Consider the following 18,269-nt stretch of genomic DNA (forward strand, 5'->3'; position numbering starts at 1 on the left):
GTAAAACCCTATGGACAGGCCCTGTGGACCTGGAACATGGATTTCAATTTTGTAGTTCCAAGCTAAATCGGTCAGTGGCACATCTGCTGTGCTATAACACTCAATCAGTATATCAGTCGATAGATAATTTGATGGTACTACAGTTCTTTACAGCCTCCCACATGTTTTGTATTCTGAGGGTTAGGGCTCTTTTAACGAGCGGATATATGGCGACAAGGTTTTTTACGTTTTCACGCCTGCTCCATATGAGCAGCTGAATGGGCATTTTTCCGCGATTATGGCCAGCGTTTTCTCGACCATTTACACGGGTGCAAGCGTAGTTTTTAGTGAAAAAATACACCGCACCCCGGAAAACGCTCGCTCTACCGAAATCCTCTGGATGCCTTCCAGTGCCTATATAGAGGCACCTGTAAGCTTTTCGCAGCATTGGACGCTGCAAAAATGCCTCCCCCTCCTTTCTCTTTTCCTGCTCCCATAGGAGTCTATGGGACCTGCCAGCATATATTGGCCAAAAGATAGTTCCAGAACTATCTTTTTGGCCACTGTATATGCCAAACGTATTTCAGATGCTTATGTTCCATCTTTCACAGTGCTGACGTATTTACGCGCAGTATAATCACCCATGTGAACGAATGCATTGTGAACCTATGCTTCACATGGGTAGCGTATATACGTCTGGGCGTATATGCGCTCATGGGAATGAAGCCTTACAGGAACTATAGCAACAGGAATAGCATGGCAGATATGCAAGTTGCCATCAAAATGATTAATTCTCCATTGCAAAATAGGTTTATTTGCCAAATGTACAAACTTTCAGCTGTCTGAAAACAAAACTATCAAAAAAGAACAATTTAAATAGCTCAATACAACAAACATCACAAGTGGCTTCTCCAAATTCAACACAAAATGTCACTTTTAATGACTACTGCTGTCTCAGGATTATTCAATACCTTGAACGGAATCCCACATACCAGCACACATTTGCAGATCAGCTGTTGTCTCAAGCACACCTGATGCAACTAATCAAGGGCCTCATTAGTTGTGTTGAGCTATTTAAATTGTTCTTTTTTCCAAACAGCTGAAAGTTTGTAAATTTGGCAAATAAACCTAATTTGCAATGGGGGCTGAATAATTTTGATTGCAACTGTATAGTTTCTGATTATCTAAACCAGGGGAGTGTCATTACAAACATCCAAGCCCAAGTGTCAGTGGAGGTCAAGTCTCATTTTTCCTTTGATGTGCATTAAGTTCAACTAATCACAAGTGAATGACACTCAACCATCCCCAAATGAACACCTGGAGTTTCCAAGTCTCTGGCAGCAGGTATGAAAGGTGGCACAATAATCATTACCTCCGATAAAGTCTAGATTTCTTTTGTCATTTTTTCTTATTGAATCAAAACAAATGACAAGTTCATGGCATAAAAATGTAGTTACAAAGTTCCATCTGGAAGAGATAAAGTTCAAACATGCAGAGGCTCAGTACAGTGACTAAAATATTGACCCAATCATGGTTTGGCAGAAAGAGCCCAAGAGACTCTTGTACATTTTAACCCTTTCCAATCCAATTTGTATCCTGGTTTTCCTAGGGGGCTGTTTTTCTGCCGTTATACAATGGCGCTATATGCTGGCTAAAGCCAGTACTGCATGAGGTGACATTTTGGATAGACTCCGACAGCAGAGAGGCTGGCAACATACAGTAAGAGAACCCCGACGGACGTCTTCCAACATCGGAGCTGTACAGCCTTAAATCATAATGTCTTCAGAGGTCAGACAGGGGATTGGAAAGGGCTAACATTTCTGTTCTAGTTCACATTTTAACTTTAGGTTTAGTAATGAACGTTATATATATCGTGGGATGAGAAATCGGGATTTTGTTGCCCTGTGGGCAAAATTGGAAATATTTATGGAATTAACCTCAGTCACCCTATACAAGAAAAGGGAGTAAGCCCAGCGTAGGATAAAAACTCTATCTCTTTATTGAAAAATCAAGTCATTTTTCAATAAGAGTTTTTATCCTACGCTGGGCCTACTCCCTTTTTCTTGTGCATCTGTTGTGGTTTCCAGACAGCCCTTGCGTGGGAGTGATTGCAGAGGAGCTGGTTTCTGGTTTTCATATAGGTTATGTGTAGTCTATTATATTTGGGGCCTATTGTTGTGTCAGAGCCTAGAATCACTGTAAGATCCTCTGATACCCTGGTGGAAAGTCCAACCCCGTTCCAGAAGGCCCAGATAGTCTGTAGTCACATACAAATGCTTCATTTCAAAAATATAAGGGTGAATCAAAAAGTAATGCCTCCATCATCACCACAACTTTAAAAACAAATCAAAGCCAAAATGATCTGGCAGACTTGCATTTTTTGGGCCATGGAGAACCACTACGACGCATTCTTTGGATTGAACCTTACTCTCTGGGTCATACAGGTATGCCCACATCTCATGCCTAGTGACCACATTTTCGAAGTTCCTGTTTCTCAGCTTTAAAAACATCCAGAATTTCTTGACAGACCTCTAACCTCTTCCTCCAATTGTAAATTGCTTGGGAACCCACTTAGCACAATCTTTCTGATAGGACAGCATCCTCATAAACATTCGGCAGTTGATTACGGATTTCCTTAGGTGCACAGCCCTCTGAAAGTCAATGACAGCTCTTTGTCTTAGCTTTAAATCCATGTCCTAATCACTCTTTCTGAAAAAGCAAAGTATACATTGGTAGAGTAAGGACACCTATATAACATCGTTCATATCCATTTACAATCACTCGCTTAGATAAAGAGTTACAAACAATACGTTTTGATTCACCCTCGTATTCATCAGCTTTTCCCGATGGACAGACACATGCTCAGAGATGCAGAATAACAGAGTTTATTGGAAAATTGGAAAACTTTTCATTATAACATTTTTTGCTGCCACCATAAAACATATATATAACCTTTAAGTTGATATGCTATTTTTTCTTGTCTATACATCTATTCTGCATCTGTAATTTGCAAACAACAATGACATTCGCCTTTTTCCAGGGGGAGATTGGAAGAGAGATGTACATCATCAAGCAGGGAGCTGTACAGGTTCTCGGTGGGCCAGATGATAGGAAGATCCTGGTCACACTGAAGGCTGGAGCTGTCTTTGGAGAAATCAGGTTAATTTTATATTATCTTCCAAGTGGTAGAAAACCTTTTAGCCTGACAACTGTTGGGTGCTTCAGTGCCGTCCCAGCGATAATCGCTCTTGTGCTTTCACGCAGGAGCGATCATCACTCTATGAATGGAGGTGGAGCAGGCTATAGACCCTTCCACCCGTCTGCCTCAATTCGCAGTAAACAGGCAGTCCTCAAATTTTATGGGGCAAAGTTATCAAGCTACTTGCATCAGTTTTCCGACAAAATAGTTGCAAAATAGTCCAATAAAGCACGGCCCAATATGTTTTTTTGTTGCACATGGAGGAACAGTAGAGGCCTCATGTAACTCTGAAAAAACTCTATTATGGCTTCATAGAAGACCGACATAATCAGTGCATGCACACGAGTCCTCAAGTTGGATCTGCCTTAGAGAGTAATAATTAAGAAAGTAACTTGTCTTATTAAGCAAAAATAGTGGCACTTGTAAATCCGAGGAAAGTTTGGCCATGTGAACGTGGTCTAATGGCTCATGTGCAGCACAGGGTCACCATGGCAGTACACGCATGCACTACCATACAGGCTCTGTCAAATTTTACAGGGAAAAGTTATCAAGGCACTTACACCAATTTTCTGAAAAACAGTCATTTAAAATGTATGTAATAGAGAACAAGCTGTACTCAGTGCAGGCACCAGAGTAGTCTAGAACCTACCTCATCCCAACAATAAGTCAAACATTGCAACAAGAAAATGAGATCTAATATAGAATCCTAGAATGGTAGAGTTGGAAGGGACCTCCAGGGTCATCGGGTCCAACCCCCTGATCAGTGCAGGATTCACTAAATCACCCCAGACTGATGTCTGTACAGCCTTTGTTTGAACACTTCCATTGAAGGAGAACTCATATATACATCTTTGTTGTGGTTCGGTTTATTATTATCAAAACCAATCTGCCCTCATGTGTATGTATTATGTAACTGCACACCATGCCTCATAATAACTCATCATCACCATAGCATCTACAGGGTGGGTCACCATAAAGTAGCCCAGCACCACACTATTATGAAAGCTGTCTAAAAGAAAATCCGTTTTGTTGACCAAAACCACAACAATCATTTCTCATACTGCTGAGGTAAAATGAAAGCTGCGCTGTGATTGGTTGCTATGGGCAACAAAGATTTTCTTTTAGACAGTTTTCATAAGAGTGCGGTGCCAGGCTAAGGTCCAATGTCCACGGGGAAAATGGAATTAGTAAATCCCCGCGGGTCTCCCGCACACGTGATCCATGGCCATAGGGAATTATTGGACACCCGCAGGTCATTAAATACCTGCGGATGTCATTTTTCCCTGGCGCTCCATCTTTGTGTGGTTTTCCCGCATGGCGGGCTCCCGCAACACACCTGCAGCTGTTATTGTGCTGTGCCACAGGACCCCCGGAAAGCAGGAGTTTAAAAAAAGAAAGTGTACGTGGCGCGTGCGCGGCACGCTGCCGGTGTGCCAAAGCACATCTGCCGGGCAAAAGATGCAAGATCTGGCCGCGACGGAGGGGAGACCCACAGCATCCGGACAGGTAAATATAATATATTTCTTGACCTCATGTCTGCGGGCCAGGAGGGACCCACTGTGGGATTCTGCACGGGGAAGCCGTGTGGGCCCGAATTTTCCAATGGACATGAGGGCTAAGTTTTTATGGCCCGTTTTGTACAACAAACTTCATGTCTCACATCATCTAAATTCCAAAAGTGTCTACAAAAGTAGGCAACACACAAAGGAAACTCCATGTTAGTTTTTCCTAAGTATTTTGTGTTTTCGAAATAGCTGACGCCTTTGCATTATAACTATTATAATTTGACAGAATAATTTTCCGTCGTGAGACAGGCTTCCTACTAGTATCATAAACATCGGTATACCATTAAAACAATTTTGAATCAAAATGTTTAAAAAGTAGCATTTATAATAGACAAAGTCATGCAGATATACAAAATATGTATAGACATAAATAAATCAAAATAGTTTCACCAATTCTGTAAGGGGCAGCTTCCAGTCAAGGTCGCCCTTCTCAGGTCAGGCACCCTGTGGCCAGTTTTAGGGTCCCGATTGGGGCAAAATAGGATGAGTGATGAATCCCTATACTCTCCTTTGAAATATTGAGATGGCTATGGATCATCAGTAGAGGTGAGCGAGCACCAAAATGCTCGAGTGCTCGTTACTCGAGTCGAACTTTCAGTGATGCTCGAGAGTTCGTTTCGAGTAACGAACCCCATTGAAGTCAATGGGCGACTCGAGCATTTTTGTATATGACTGGTGCTTCGCTAAGGTTTTCATTTGTGAAAATCTTAGCAAATCACCAAAGTCATGTAAAAAACACAGAAATGGATAGGGCAGGCGAGGAGCAACATGCAGGGCTGCATTTCAGGCTCCGAGGTCTCACTATTAAGCCACAATAGTGGCAAGAGTGAGACCCCCCCCCCCCCCCGCACTGTCAGCATAAAGATTGTTCTCCTCTGCCACAGCTGTAACAGCTGTGTCAGAGAAGAACGATGTTAGCCCATTGAATTCAATGGAGCCGGCAATACAGCCAGCTCCATTGAAAGCAATGGGCTGCCGGCGAGTGCGGGATGAATTTTCGGGAAGGGCTTAAAAATATAAGCCCTTACTAGAGATGAGCGAGCGTACTCGGATAAGCGGTACTCGCTCGAGTAATTGGCTTTATCCGAGTATCGCTGTGCTCGGGGCTAAAGGTTCGGGTGCCGCTGCGGCTGACAGGTGAGTCGCAGCGGGGAGCAGGGGAGAACGGGCGGGAGAGAAGGCGAGAAAGATCTTACCTCCGTTCCTCCCCGCTCTCCCCTGCAGCTCCCCGCTCCGTGCCGGCACCCGAATCTTTAGCCCCGAGCACAGCGGTACTCGGATAAAGCCAATTACTCGAGCGAGTACCGCTTATCCGAGTACGCTCGCTCATCTCTAGCCCTTACCTGAAAATCATCCTAAAATGTGTAAAAAAAAAAAATAAATGCATACTCACCTTTCCGCTGCAGTCGGAGTTCAGCCGCGTCTGGCCGGCAGTTCTCCTGAACTGCTCTGAGTAGTATTCAGCAGCCGGGGATTTAAAATCCCCGCCTGCTGAATGAGCTGCCTCTGATTGGTCACAGCCTCACCAATCAGAGGCAGCTCTCACTCACACCCATTCATGAATTCATGAATGGGTGAGTGAGTGCTGCCTCTGATTGCCTCAGCGCAGGGACCAATCAGGGGCAGCTCTCAGCTGAATGACAGCTGCGCTGAGCCAATCAGAGGCAGCACTCACCCATTCATGAATTCATGAATGGGTGTGAGTGAGAGCTGCCTCTGATTGGTGAGGCTGTGAGCAATCAGAGGCAGCTTATTCAGCAGGCGGGGATTTTAAATCCCAGGCTGCTGAATACTACAGAGAGCGGTTTAGGAGAACTGCCGGCCAGACGCGGCTGAACTCCGGCTGCAGCGGAAAGGTGAGTATACATTTTTTTTTTACACATTTTAGGATGATTTTCAGGTAAGGGCTTATATTTTTGAGCCCTTCCCGAAAATTCATCCTGCGCTCGTCGGCAGCCCATTGCTTTCAATGGAGCCGGCTGTATTGCCGGCTCCATTGAATTCAATGGTCAGTGCTCGTTTAATCAAGACGAGTACCGCGTGGTGCTCGTCTTGAGTAACGAGCATCTCGAGCACCCTAATACTCGAACGAGCATCAAGCTCGGACGAGTATGCTCACTCATTTCTAATCATCAGTAAATCTGACCTGCCATGACTTGGAAACTCTTTGTACGAAGCACCGGAATTGCTGAGACTATTTTGGTTAATTTATGTATACAACCATAAATAAACCCTAGTAGTCTTGGCAACTCCTTTGCTCCTTACAAAGGGTTTCCAAGTCATGGCAGTTCAGATTTACTGATGATCTATAGCAGTCTCAAGATTCCAAAGGAGAACATAGAATGTACCGTATATAGAATGTGGTTTATGTGTGTCTTTTTCTGTTATAGCCACTATCTTTTAAGGTTTTGATTACCAGTTACATTTTAATGGCATGCTAATAACTTATCCTCCGGCTATGTTATTTAAAATGTATGTAACTAGCATATAGGAATTTGTTCTTTGGGTATGTATGTTACAGTTTATGTTAAAAAATATATTTCATACATGTTGTATTGTTCTTAGAAGTCCTAGAGCTGTGCTCTCACCTTTCTTATTTTTCATTACATCAAGTCCTGACATTTCTTTCAGTCTCCTAGCTGTTGGAGGAGGAAACCGCAGAACTGCTAATGTCGTGGCCCATGGATTTGCAAATCTTTTCATTCTGGATAAGAAGAGCCTCGGTGAAATTTTAGTTCACTATCCAGATTCGAAAAAGCTACTTACAAAGAAAGCCAAGTATGTTGTACTATTATATAAAAGTAATAATGCTATATACTGTATATTATTTTATGTCCTTTTCTCAACAAATGTTCAGATTTGCTAAGAAAAAAAGTAGTTTTGGGATTGTGAATCTTTTCAGTATACTCACTAAATACCTGTTGGGGACCGCTAGTGTGGACCCACTGAGTCAAGCTACCAGTCTTGGCGTAGAACCATTTCAGGCAAGATTAGCAGCTGACCCTTGGTGATCAGAGGCTTCGGTACCAGGCGATGAGAAACAGACCGGTGAGAAGTAATATGATGGAAAACCTTGCCCTACACTAGTCAGGGAGATAAGGGGAAACCCTGCCTAAAAGCAGGGTAGGCGCTCTGATAAGAACGAACTTACGGTCTACCTCTAGGACCTGACGAACCCTGACGGGACACTGAATAGTGCAGGAACGGAAGAGCAAAAGGAGAAGCGTACCCGGACAAGGCTGAGAGACAGGTAACAGGATCCAAGACAGGAGGCATACAAAGACTGTAGCGCAGCAAACAAATGAGCACTGATAAAGTGCAGGATAAGCACAGATAAGAAGACAGAGATGAGACCTATGCTGGGAGTCAGAAGCATACACACAGCAGCACTAAGGCAAAGATGTAGGGTTCCCAGCTGAGCTAAATAGGGAGGTAATTACCAATGCCCTACAGCTGAGGTAGAAGCGCTGTAGTAGGTAACTAGTGAAGTGCTGGAGAGATGTATGCAGCAATTCAAGTTATAGAAAAAGCAGGACAACGCCCACGTCTGCCAGAAACGGACAGAGACAGATAGGTCTGAGCTGCCAACCTAATAATACCCTCTCTAACTGACCCTAGGCTGAGGAGTTTCCCGGTTTAAGAGGACAGGCTAGATGGTCCAGCGCTTTACAGTAAATGCACAGATTTTTTAAGCATCTAAGCATGCACTCTTCCTCTGTTAGTTTGAGCCAATCAACCTACATGGGCTCCGAGTCACTAGACAAGAGGGTAGTAGACAGAGCAGAAAGCTGTCTGGAACCTAGAAGCCAGACAAATCGACCTCCTCTCCTGGGTAGCCTCCTCAGACCTCTCCTGGAAGCGAAGGTCAATTCTCGTGGTCAGAGAGATTAGGGCATCCAGTGAGGTCGGTACCTCGTGACCAGCCAATTCAATAAATAAAATTGCACCCGCAGTTGTTTAGAAGGGCTTTACCCACCTTATACCCACTAAAGAAGGCACTCCTCGTCTTCTCAAATGTGAATGCGCCTGATAGTGCTCTCTATAAACACTACATTATATTTTCAGGGCTGTCTATAATGCCTGCAGGTTCGCACCCATGGAAGGCATTTCTACTTATTGAACAGAGTACAAGTAATGATGAAACATTAATCCTGTATTGTGCTAGCATTTCATTTCACAACAGGCCTTGTAATAATTTTATGAGAACATGTCAGATCATTAATTACTCAGCCATTCAATTAGTATAATTTACCAATTCATGATTAAGGAAATTTTCAGTCATGACCTATTGGGGGTCCTCAAGCTGTTAATTATGAATCATTGTAAAATGAGGAAAAAATGAAGCTGACATGAGCAGCTCTACATCCTGCACAAACATTCATTCATGGAAAGTCACAGACCTCAGTATGAGAAAAGCCTTTGATAATAAGTGAACTGTTCCAGTCGAAAACTGTTAAACAGTGATTTTCCTGGCACGGTGTTTGGCTTTTCTCATTCCTTATATGCAATGATACTGTAATATTCTTAATGAAAAAGGTACTATTCCGCCCTGGCGCTGTAATATGCTAGAAGTTATGCTTGTGAGTAGTGTTAAGTGAACTTTTGAAAAGTTTGAATCAGCCGATTCACTAAAAAAGTTTGGCTGAGGCTTCTTTCCCACGAGCGTATATCGGCTGCCGTTTTCATGGTCGGCCGATATATGCTACCATCTGTGACCTTAAAGCTCCTGAACGGGCGCATAAATCTAATGTTTGTGCGCCCATTCACACAGCAAGGGCCCTGGCGCATATACGCCAAGGCTACCATGCCGTCACCCCTTTCCCCTCCCCAGCACAGGCTGACATCTGCTTTCCTCCCCACTCGCTCCTTGCAATGGAAGGGGGCGTGATGGAGCCTAGCTCCGCCCCATCCTGCCCCCTCCCATTGCAAAGAGCAAGTGGGGAGGAGACCAGAGGGTGGGAGTTTAGCAGCCACGCTCCTATAGGAGCCCATGCAGCGGCCAACATATTCCGACCCAAAAGATAATTCCAGGACTATCTTTTGGGCCCGACTTAAAAACGCCCGGCGCTATATTGGCCAGCCCGGGCGTTTTTACGTCACAAGAATACAGCCATGTGATCTGATGCAATGGAATCCAATGCATCAGATCACAGTGTATATCAGCCGACCATGAAAACGGTGGGCCGATATAAGCTCATGAGAAAAAAGCCTTAGTCTGAATTAGCTCAAACCGATCCAGGACTTCGTCAATACCCCTAAAACTGCTATATAACACTGTCCAAGAGCCATAAAAGCCCTGTATAACACTCCTAGTTCACATAGGAGTGTATCTGAGTACTTTTGAGCTGTCGCCAAGGTAAAGTCAATGAAGGAAAGAAAGAAGGGAAAAGAAGAAGAAAAAAAGAAGGGAAAAAAAGGAAAGATATTTTGTCTTTTTTCGTTCTGGTCTCTCCTTATTTTTTTTCTTCTTCTTCCTTCTGATTCTTCTTCATTTTTCTTCTTCTTCCATCTTTTTCCATTAGCAAATTTAGTCCAGAGAAACCACCCAAGGTTCAGGTTCCTATCGAACCAAACTCTTAGCAGAGTTTGACCTTAAATAAAGTTCGACTGTTTCCGTTCGCTCAACACTACTTTTGAGTTTATAGTTACTGTAGGTGTACTGACTCTATTGAGTGCAAACTCAGTACAAACATCCATATAATACCATTCAGAGTGACATCACTGCGGGGAGTGGAGCAACCCCCGTAGTGACAGGAGAGCAGGACATAGGCGTCCTGTTCTTGATATCGGCAGGGGTCTCAGAAGTGAGACCTCCACCAATCATCAAGTTATCCCCTATCCTAAAACCACACATCCTCACTCAGGGATAGAATTATACTGTAAAGTACAGTAAAAGTTCAGTTGAACTCTGAAACTCTGAAAAAGTTTTCTTTCCCTGTCTTATCTTTTTTTTCCAGCACCTAGGTCAATAGTTCTCATATTAGTCCTTAGTCACCACCTATTTTATCTAATATAAAAAGAAGAGATTTCAGTTTTGATGTGATCGAGTGCAAGAAATGCACTGAAGTATACCAAAGCCCACTAAATGGAAACAATCACCTTTATACATGGGTCCAATACTAACCCCGTCTTCTGACCTTCATACCATAGAAATAAGACCCTAGCCCCTTATATATATTATTGGTGGACAGCATATAATAAGGCTCATACAGTATCGGCATGCAATATTCACATGTCTCAGCATTCCAGTATTGAGTATTAGATCTATGTAATGTTCTTACAGTTTACAGAAGGCGTATTTGTTATCATAGGAAGTTAGAGGTGTTATATTTAGAAAAGGACAAAAGCAATGATCTCACACAAATTGCTCACTCGGGCACAAAGAGAATGGATTGAATCTTTCACAAAGCATCTCTTCTAGTAAACTCAGATCAATACTTGTAATCTCACCTTCAATCTCGCTGCACCTTGGATGCCAATTCAGTAACTTTAAGAATCATAGCTGAAAAAATATAAGAACATATAGAGAAAGTTTTAAAAACAGGACACAAAGTGTTCAGTCTTTAAATACTACATCTGAATGGAATTAAAAGAGTTTGGATAACTCCTTTATATTTTGTAGCCCCTTTGACAATGACCTGATATATCCCATGGAGATCAACTGGTATCACTGGGTCAAATAACGCTGAAGAGGAAATGTGATATTACTGTACATGGCATCCATTGAACTCAATGGGGAAAGACCATGTACTGTATGGCTATGCAGAGTACCATACTTCACAGGGAAAGATGCCCTATAGATCCTGATGAGGAAGCCATCTCTAAAGCAACCTAAAAACCATGGCTATCCTGATAGACTGAGCCCATCACACTTGTGCTTGTGATCTTCTCCATAACCTAGAGCTAAGAGCCATAGCCATCATGCATCTGGTTGTGGAGGTCCAATAAAATGAATAAATGCCTATTGGCCAATTGCATATGAGTGAGCAAAAGAAATGAAAAAGGAGGGTGGAGCAAGACCCAGTGAGGGTGGTGGAATATTTCTGGAGTATAAAGTGTTTCCAATGATGGAGTATTTTGAATGGTGGAGGTGCTGCCAACCATATGACACTCCACCAGTGTGGGTGTGAGTGTAGCGAAATGGATGTGAAAAAAACTGGTATGGAGGCGCAACCCTCTAAGCTACTAGAAGATGAAGATCAAGGTCCAACGTGTGATGGTGAAAGCACTTATTTTTTATTTTTTCACAAATTAAAAACCAGCAATAGAATACGCGTTTCGGGGATGAACCCCTTCGTCAGTTCGGCTGGATAGGACAACAGGATGCCTGGGGGTGACACAATTCCAAAGGTGTATTGGATGTGTCGGAGGTCCTGTGTGCAGGAGGACAGGGGAGAAAGAAGTGCTTTAGCTGTTTTTTGCTGGTTTTTAATTTGTGAAAAAATAAAAAAGAAGTGCTTTTACTATCACACATTGGACCTTGATCTTCATCTTCTAGTAACTTAGAGGGTTGTGCCTCCATATCAGTTTTTTTCACATCCTTTTCGCAATTGCATAAGAGGGCTGGACAATAAGCGGTTTGTCACACATCAAGGCTGAGATACATGGCAGGCCTTAGCAGCATGTGACCTATGTGATCACATGGGTCACAAGGTTGTAGGAGAAGCTACCAGGCAGATGTAGACGGGAGCGAACACCCCTTTTAGGTCCGCTTGGGCAGATGATCTTCTTTGTGCAACAGCATTTGGTGGAGTTACATGAATCATAGAATGGTAAAGTATGTAATAGAACAAGCTGTACTCAGTGCAGGCACAAGAGTAGTCTAGAACCTACCTCATCCCAACAATAAGTCGGACATCGTAACAAGAGAATGAGATCTAATCGAGAATCCTAGAATGGTAGAGTTGGAAGGGACCTCCAGGGTCATCTGGTCCAACCCCCTGCTCAGTGCAGGATTCCCTAAATCATCCCAGATAGATTTCTGCCCCGCCTCTGTTTGAAGAACCATCCTCATCCTGGCTCTATTTTCTCCTGGTATTGTATATATGTACCTTGTTTTCCTGAAAATAAGACACTATCTTATATTATTTTTGGCCCCAAAATAGGTACTAGGGCTTATTTTCAGGGAGTGACTTATTTTACTTACCTAGCAGGCTCGGTCCAGGTCCCCCCCACTGCTCTCCAGAGCCCTGGTGCGGTTCCTGAATTCATTGGCCGTCTACACAGGATCACTTCCTGGTTGCGAAATTCATAAATACCACCTCCACAAAGTAATGGCTGTGATTGGTTCTTTGAGTGCTGCATTGATTAGCAGAGCCACAGTACTTGAAGAACCAATCACAGCCATCGGATCATGGAGGCGGGATTTATAATTGAGTGCTGCTCAACCAATCATTGCAGCGCTCAATAAACCAGTCAAAGCCATCGCTTCGTGAAGGTGGGATTTATAAATGCTGTAACCAGGAAGTGATCTTGTGTGGGCGGCCAGGCACTGTGAGATCTGTGTCAGGGCTCTAGACAGCAGTGGGAGGGACCTGGACCGAGCATGCTAGGTAATATTTTTTTAATGTAACTAGAACTTATTTTTAGGGTAGGGCTTATATTTCAAGCCCCCCCCCCCCTGAAAATCCCCCCCAAAAAATCAGGCTAGGGCTTATTTTCGGAGTGGGTCTTATTTTTAGGAAAACAGGGTATTAAGGTTAGATTGTGCTGTATTTATGAACTAGGCTTTGTTCTAGTGCTGTATTCATGTACTTGAGATTAGTTCTAGGGTCGTTTTATGTTATGAGTTTGGGTCTGGGCCTTATTTATGTTATGAACTTGGTTCTACGGCTGTATTTATGTTATGAGTTTAGTTATAGGAGTGCATTTATATTACGAGCTTGTTCTTTTGCTTGTACATGTATGTATATACTGAGCTTAAAGGGGTTGTCCCGCGAAAGCAAGTGGGGTTCAGCACTTCTGTATGGCCATATTAATGCACTTTGTAATGTACATTGTGCATTAATTATGAGCCATACAGAAGTTATTCACTTACCTGTTCCGTTGCTAGCGTCCCCGTCTCCATGGTGCCGTCTAATTTCAGCGTCTAATCGCCCGATTAGACGCGCTTGCGCAGTCCGGTCTTCTCCCTGGTGAATGGGGCCGCTCATGCCGGAGAGCTGGTCCTCGTAGCTCTGCCCCGTCACGTGTGCCGATTCCAGCCAATCAGGAGGCTGGAATCGGCAATGGACCGCACAGAGCCCACGGTGCACCATGGGAGAAGACCCGCGGTGCATCATGGGTGAAGATCCCGGCGGCCATCTTAGTAAGGTAAGGAAGAAGTCGCCGCAGCGCGGGGATTCGGGTAAGTACTAAATGTTGTTTTTTTTTTTAACACATGCATTGGGTTTGTCTCGCGCCGAACGGGGGGCCTATTGAAAAAAAAAAAACCCGTTTCGGCGCGGGACAACCCCTTTAAGTATGGTGCTATATTTATGTAGGGAGCTTGGTTCTAGGGCTGTGTTTAAGTTATGACCTTGCTTCTGGTACAGCATGTATCCACTGAGCTGTTCTAGTGTGGGTATTCTGCTATCTTGGTGCTTTCCACACGAACAGAATACAGGCAGATTGCCTGTCAGTGCAATATATATTGTTTCATTTCTCATGATGGAGGTTGGGGGGCAAAAACAATTCTAAAGAGGGCGCCATCTAACCTAAGGCCAGCACTGCTGAGATATGTGTTGTATAGCACATACCCAGCACCAAAATTGCTGCAGGGGCCTAGACATGGAAGCTAGATCTCTTGGTTTCTCGTAGTACATGTACTATCGGTAAAATAAATTGCCTGGAGATTAACTATAAGTGTTTCAATTTGGTTTTACCATTGTATATTGCTTTCAGTAGTGTTCCTACTATGTAGTCTAAGGCTGTGAACTAGACAGTTAAAGGGCCACTCTGCTGAAATGTTTTTCCTTCACTTTGTAACTGTCCCCCCAGTATATATAAGTTGGCTAGTATTACCTTGGTTTGTTACTCCTTTCCATATGAAACTCCTGCCTTCCTCCTCCTTACATGGTCATGTGAGCTCAATCTTGACCAGCTCAGATTTACTTAGGTTTATGAATTCTCAGACTAGTCATTTTCTCAGTCAGTACAATATCCTTGTGATATTACCTGGGGTGTATCAGACAAGCTCTTCAGAGAGGGGGGGGGGGGGGAACAGATATGAAACCAGCCTGTGCTCATGTCTAAATATATAAATATGCTAATTTCTAAAGGTATGAAATAAATAAATGTCATCTTTTAACACTACAGGAAATTACTGAAGGATAAAGGAAAGCCAACGGCACCCGCAGTTGTTCAGAAGGGCTTTACCCACCTGATACCCACTAAAGAAGGCACTCCTCGACTTCTCAAAAACTTAATGTCGTCTACCTCTCACAAACCTGGATTCCGCTTTTTAAATATAATAAAACAGCGACGGGCCATGGAGGTAAGAAATGACAGATCAGAATACAAGATGCAGCCAGTGTATATTTTCATCTATAGCTAATTATATATTTATTAAAGGGGTTGTCCCGCGGCAGCAAGTGGGGTTCAGCACTTCTGTATGGCCATATTAATGCACTTTGTAATATACATCGTGCATTAAATATGAGCCGTACAGAAGTTATTCACTTACCCCCTCCAGTGCTGGCGTCCCCGTCGCCATGGTGCCGTCTAATTTCAGCGTCTAATCGCCCGATTAGACGCGCTTGCGCAGATGGGTCTTTTCCCTTCGGCTCAGCTCGGCAGCCGCGGCGTTCTGGCTCCGCCCCCTTGTACGCATCATCACGTAGCTCCGCCCCCGTCACGTGTGCCGATTCCAGCCAATCAGGACCGAGCCGAAGGGAAAAGACCCATCTGCGCAAGCGCGTCTAATCGGGCGATTAGACGCTGAAATTAGACGGCACCATGGCGACGGGGACGCTAGCAACGGAGCAGGTAAGTGAATAACTTCTGTATGGCTCATATTTAATGCACGATGTATATTACAAAGTGCATTAATATGGCCATACAGAAGTGTATAACCCCACTTGCTGCCGCGGGACAACCTCTTTAATGAGCAATCAGTGAGAGAAAAAACATCTATATATAATATACAGCCTTATAAACTTCTTGTCTGCTAAGGTGTTAAGAATTCTCTTCAGGGGCCAGAAATTTTCTCCTTAGGGAGAGCACCTAGACAGTGAGTGGGGATACTCAAATGCCATTCCAGCTCCTCTGGGTAATATGCAAATAAGGGAGATGGAATAAATCCTCCACAGTGCCACCTATTGGAAGGCAGCATTCCTTCAAGCCAAAGTCAGACTCTTTATACAAGCCTTGTAACAATGACTGGGAATTAAAAGTAAAGCCAGACTCCATGTACAGACAGCTGTTTCAGGGTATTTGCCGCAGTGCAGATATGCAACGGCAAACTGCGGCAAAACCGCACTTTGTGAACCCAGACTCAGCCTCTGGCAGCTCTATGGACTGTCCCTGAGACGCTGAAGGCCCGTCATGGGTGGTGGTGCAACATAGGGTTCAGGATACAAAGCGGACACTGGGCATACAAACAGAGAATACACTTATGTAAGGACAATAAACAGTTGGTAAATGTTGAATGACTTTAACATTTTGTCCTACAGCCCTGACTACCACTAGCTAACTATCACAAGACTTGGTGTACACGTTGTGCAATTTATGGTGAATGAACACAGTAACAATTATGGTCCCCATGCAATGAGCTCTGTAGAGAAATTATGGTAAAAGCATTTAACCCCTTAAGGACATGGCCTATTTTGTTATTTTTTCATCTCCATTTTTCAAAAGCCATAACTTTTTTATTTTTCCACCGACACGGCCGTAAAAGGGCTTGTTTTTTGCGTGGCGAACTGTAGTTTTTATCAGTGCCATTTTTGGATACATCGACTATATTGTAAAACTTTTATTAATTTTTTTTATGATCATAGGGAGAGAAATCGCATCAATTCTGCCATAGATTTTAAATTTTTTTTTTATAAAGCGTTGATTATGCAGCATAAATGACACACTACATTTTTTTCTGCGGGACGCTACGGTTACAATGATACCAAAATACCTATATATTTTTTAGGCTTTTCCACAATAAAAAGCCTTTTTTTTGGAATTTTTTTTTTTCTGAATCGCTGCATTCAAAATCCCAAAACTTTTTTATTTTTCCATGGACGGAGCTCTATGAGGGCTTATGTTTTGCGAGACAAGCTGTAGTTTTTATTGGTACCATTTTGGGGTACATACATTTTTTTTTAATCACTTTTATTGCATTTTTTGGAGACAAAATACTACAAAATTAACATTTTGCCTCAGTTTTTTAGCGTTTTTTTAAAGGCTTTTTGCCGTGCAGGATAAATAGCATGTCCAATGTATTGTACGCGTCGTTACGGACGCGTCGATACCAAATATGTGGGATTTTTAAATTTTTTAAATTTTTTTATGCTAATATGAGAAAAAGCATAAAAAGGGGGGTTTTTTACATTTTTATTTTTTGTACTTTATTTTTCTCTTCTTTTTACACCATCTGTGTCCCTCTGAGGGACTTACACTGTAGGACTGTAGATCGCTACGATAAGGCATAGCAGGACTTCTCTCCTGCCATGCCTTATCGCTTATTATAGCGATCTTAGGCAATGGCAATACAGGATGCCGGTATTTGGTGTAATGTTGCCATAGCAACCAGCCGGGCTCTCGCAATTATATTGCAAGACCCGGCTGAAGTCACAGAGGGAGCGGGCTATCCATATGACGTAAGGGTACGTCATTTTGCGGGATGTACCCCGCTCCCATGACGTACCCTTACGTCATGGGGAGGGAAGGGGTTAAAAGGGTTAAAATTGATTGTGTGCATTGATGGCCTGCATTGCAAGGTAGCAAATACCCAGCACAGCTGCAACTACAAGTACAGTGTTGTGCAGTATCGAGCAATATACACAACAAAAAGGTCACAACACTTTCTAGGGCTCTGCAGCTCTAAGCAGCTAATCAGCTGCGGTGCGAAGAGTTAGACTCACACACATACAAGATTATTGATGATCAGTGGTAAGGATACGCCATCAATTTTAAAAACCTGGATAACCCCTTCAACTTACTATTAGGGCTCTTTCCCACGAGCGAAATATCATTGGATTCCAATGCATCAGATCACATGGCCGTATTCCCGTGACGTAAAAGTGCTCGGCCGATATAGTGCCGGGCGCTTTTACGTCAGGCCCAAAAGATAGTCCTGGAACTATCTTTTAGGCCGGAATACGTCGGCTGCTGCATAGACTCCTATGGGAGCCAATGACAGTGGCCGTAGAAGGGAGGTGGGAGGGAGTTTAGCTGCGTGACTGATAAACTTTCTCTCTCTTCTTTCCTTCCCTCCGGCTGATTGAAATGGGAGGGTGCGGGATGGTGGCGGAGCTAAGTTCCGGACCGTCCCGCCTTCTACCACTGCTGGCTGCAGACAAGGGACAGGGAGGGGTCTGGAGCTTAGCTCTGCCCCC

General features: G+C 43.5%; 1 protein-coding gene across 1 annotated transcript in view; it reads left to right on the forward strand.

Annotated features, from left to right (window-relative positions):
- Positions 1-18,269, forward strand: part of CNGB3 (cyclic nucleotide gated channel subunit beta 3) — a 140,690-nt gene that overhangs the window by 112,087 nt on the left and 10,334 nt on the right. Inside the window, exons 14-16 of the mRNA XM_066578879.1 lie at positions 3,020-3,138; positions 7,375-7,521; positions 15,040-15,217. Coding sequence (XP_066434976.1) covers positions 3,020-3,138; positions 7,375-7,521; positions 15,040-15,217 — 444 coding nt within the window. The remainder of the gene's footprint in view (positions 1-3,019; positions 3,139-7,374; positions 7,522-15,039; positions 15,218-18,269) is intronic.

The sequence above is a fragment of the Eleutherodactylus coqui genome, chromosome 9 (genome assembly GCF_035609145.1).
Source record: "Eleutherodactylus coqui strain aEleCoq1 chromosome 9, aEleCoq1.hap1, whole genome shotgun sequence".
Classification (NCBI taxonomy): domain Eukaryota; kingdom Metazoa; phylum Chordata; class Amphibia; order Anura; family Eleutherodactylidae; genus Eleutherodactylus; species Eleutherodactylus coqui.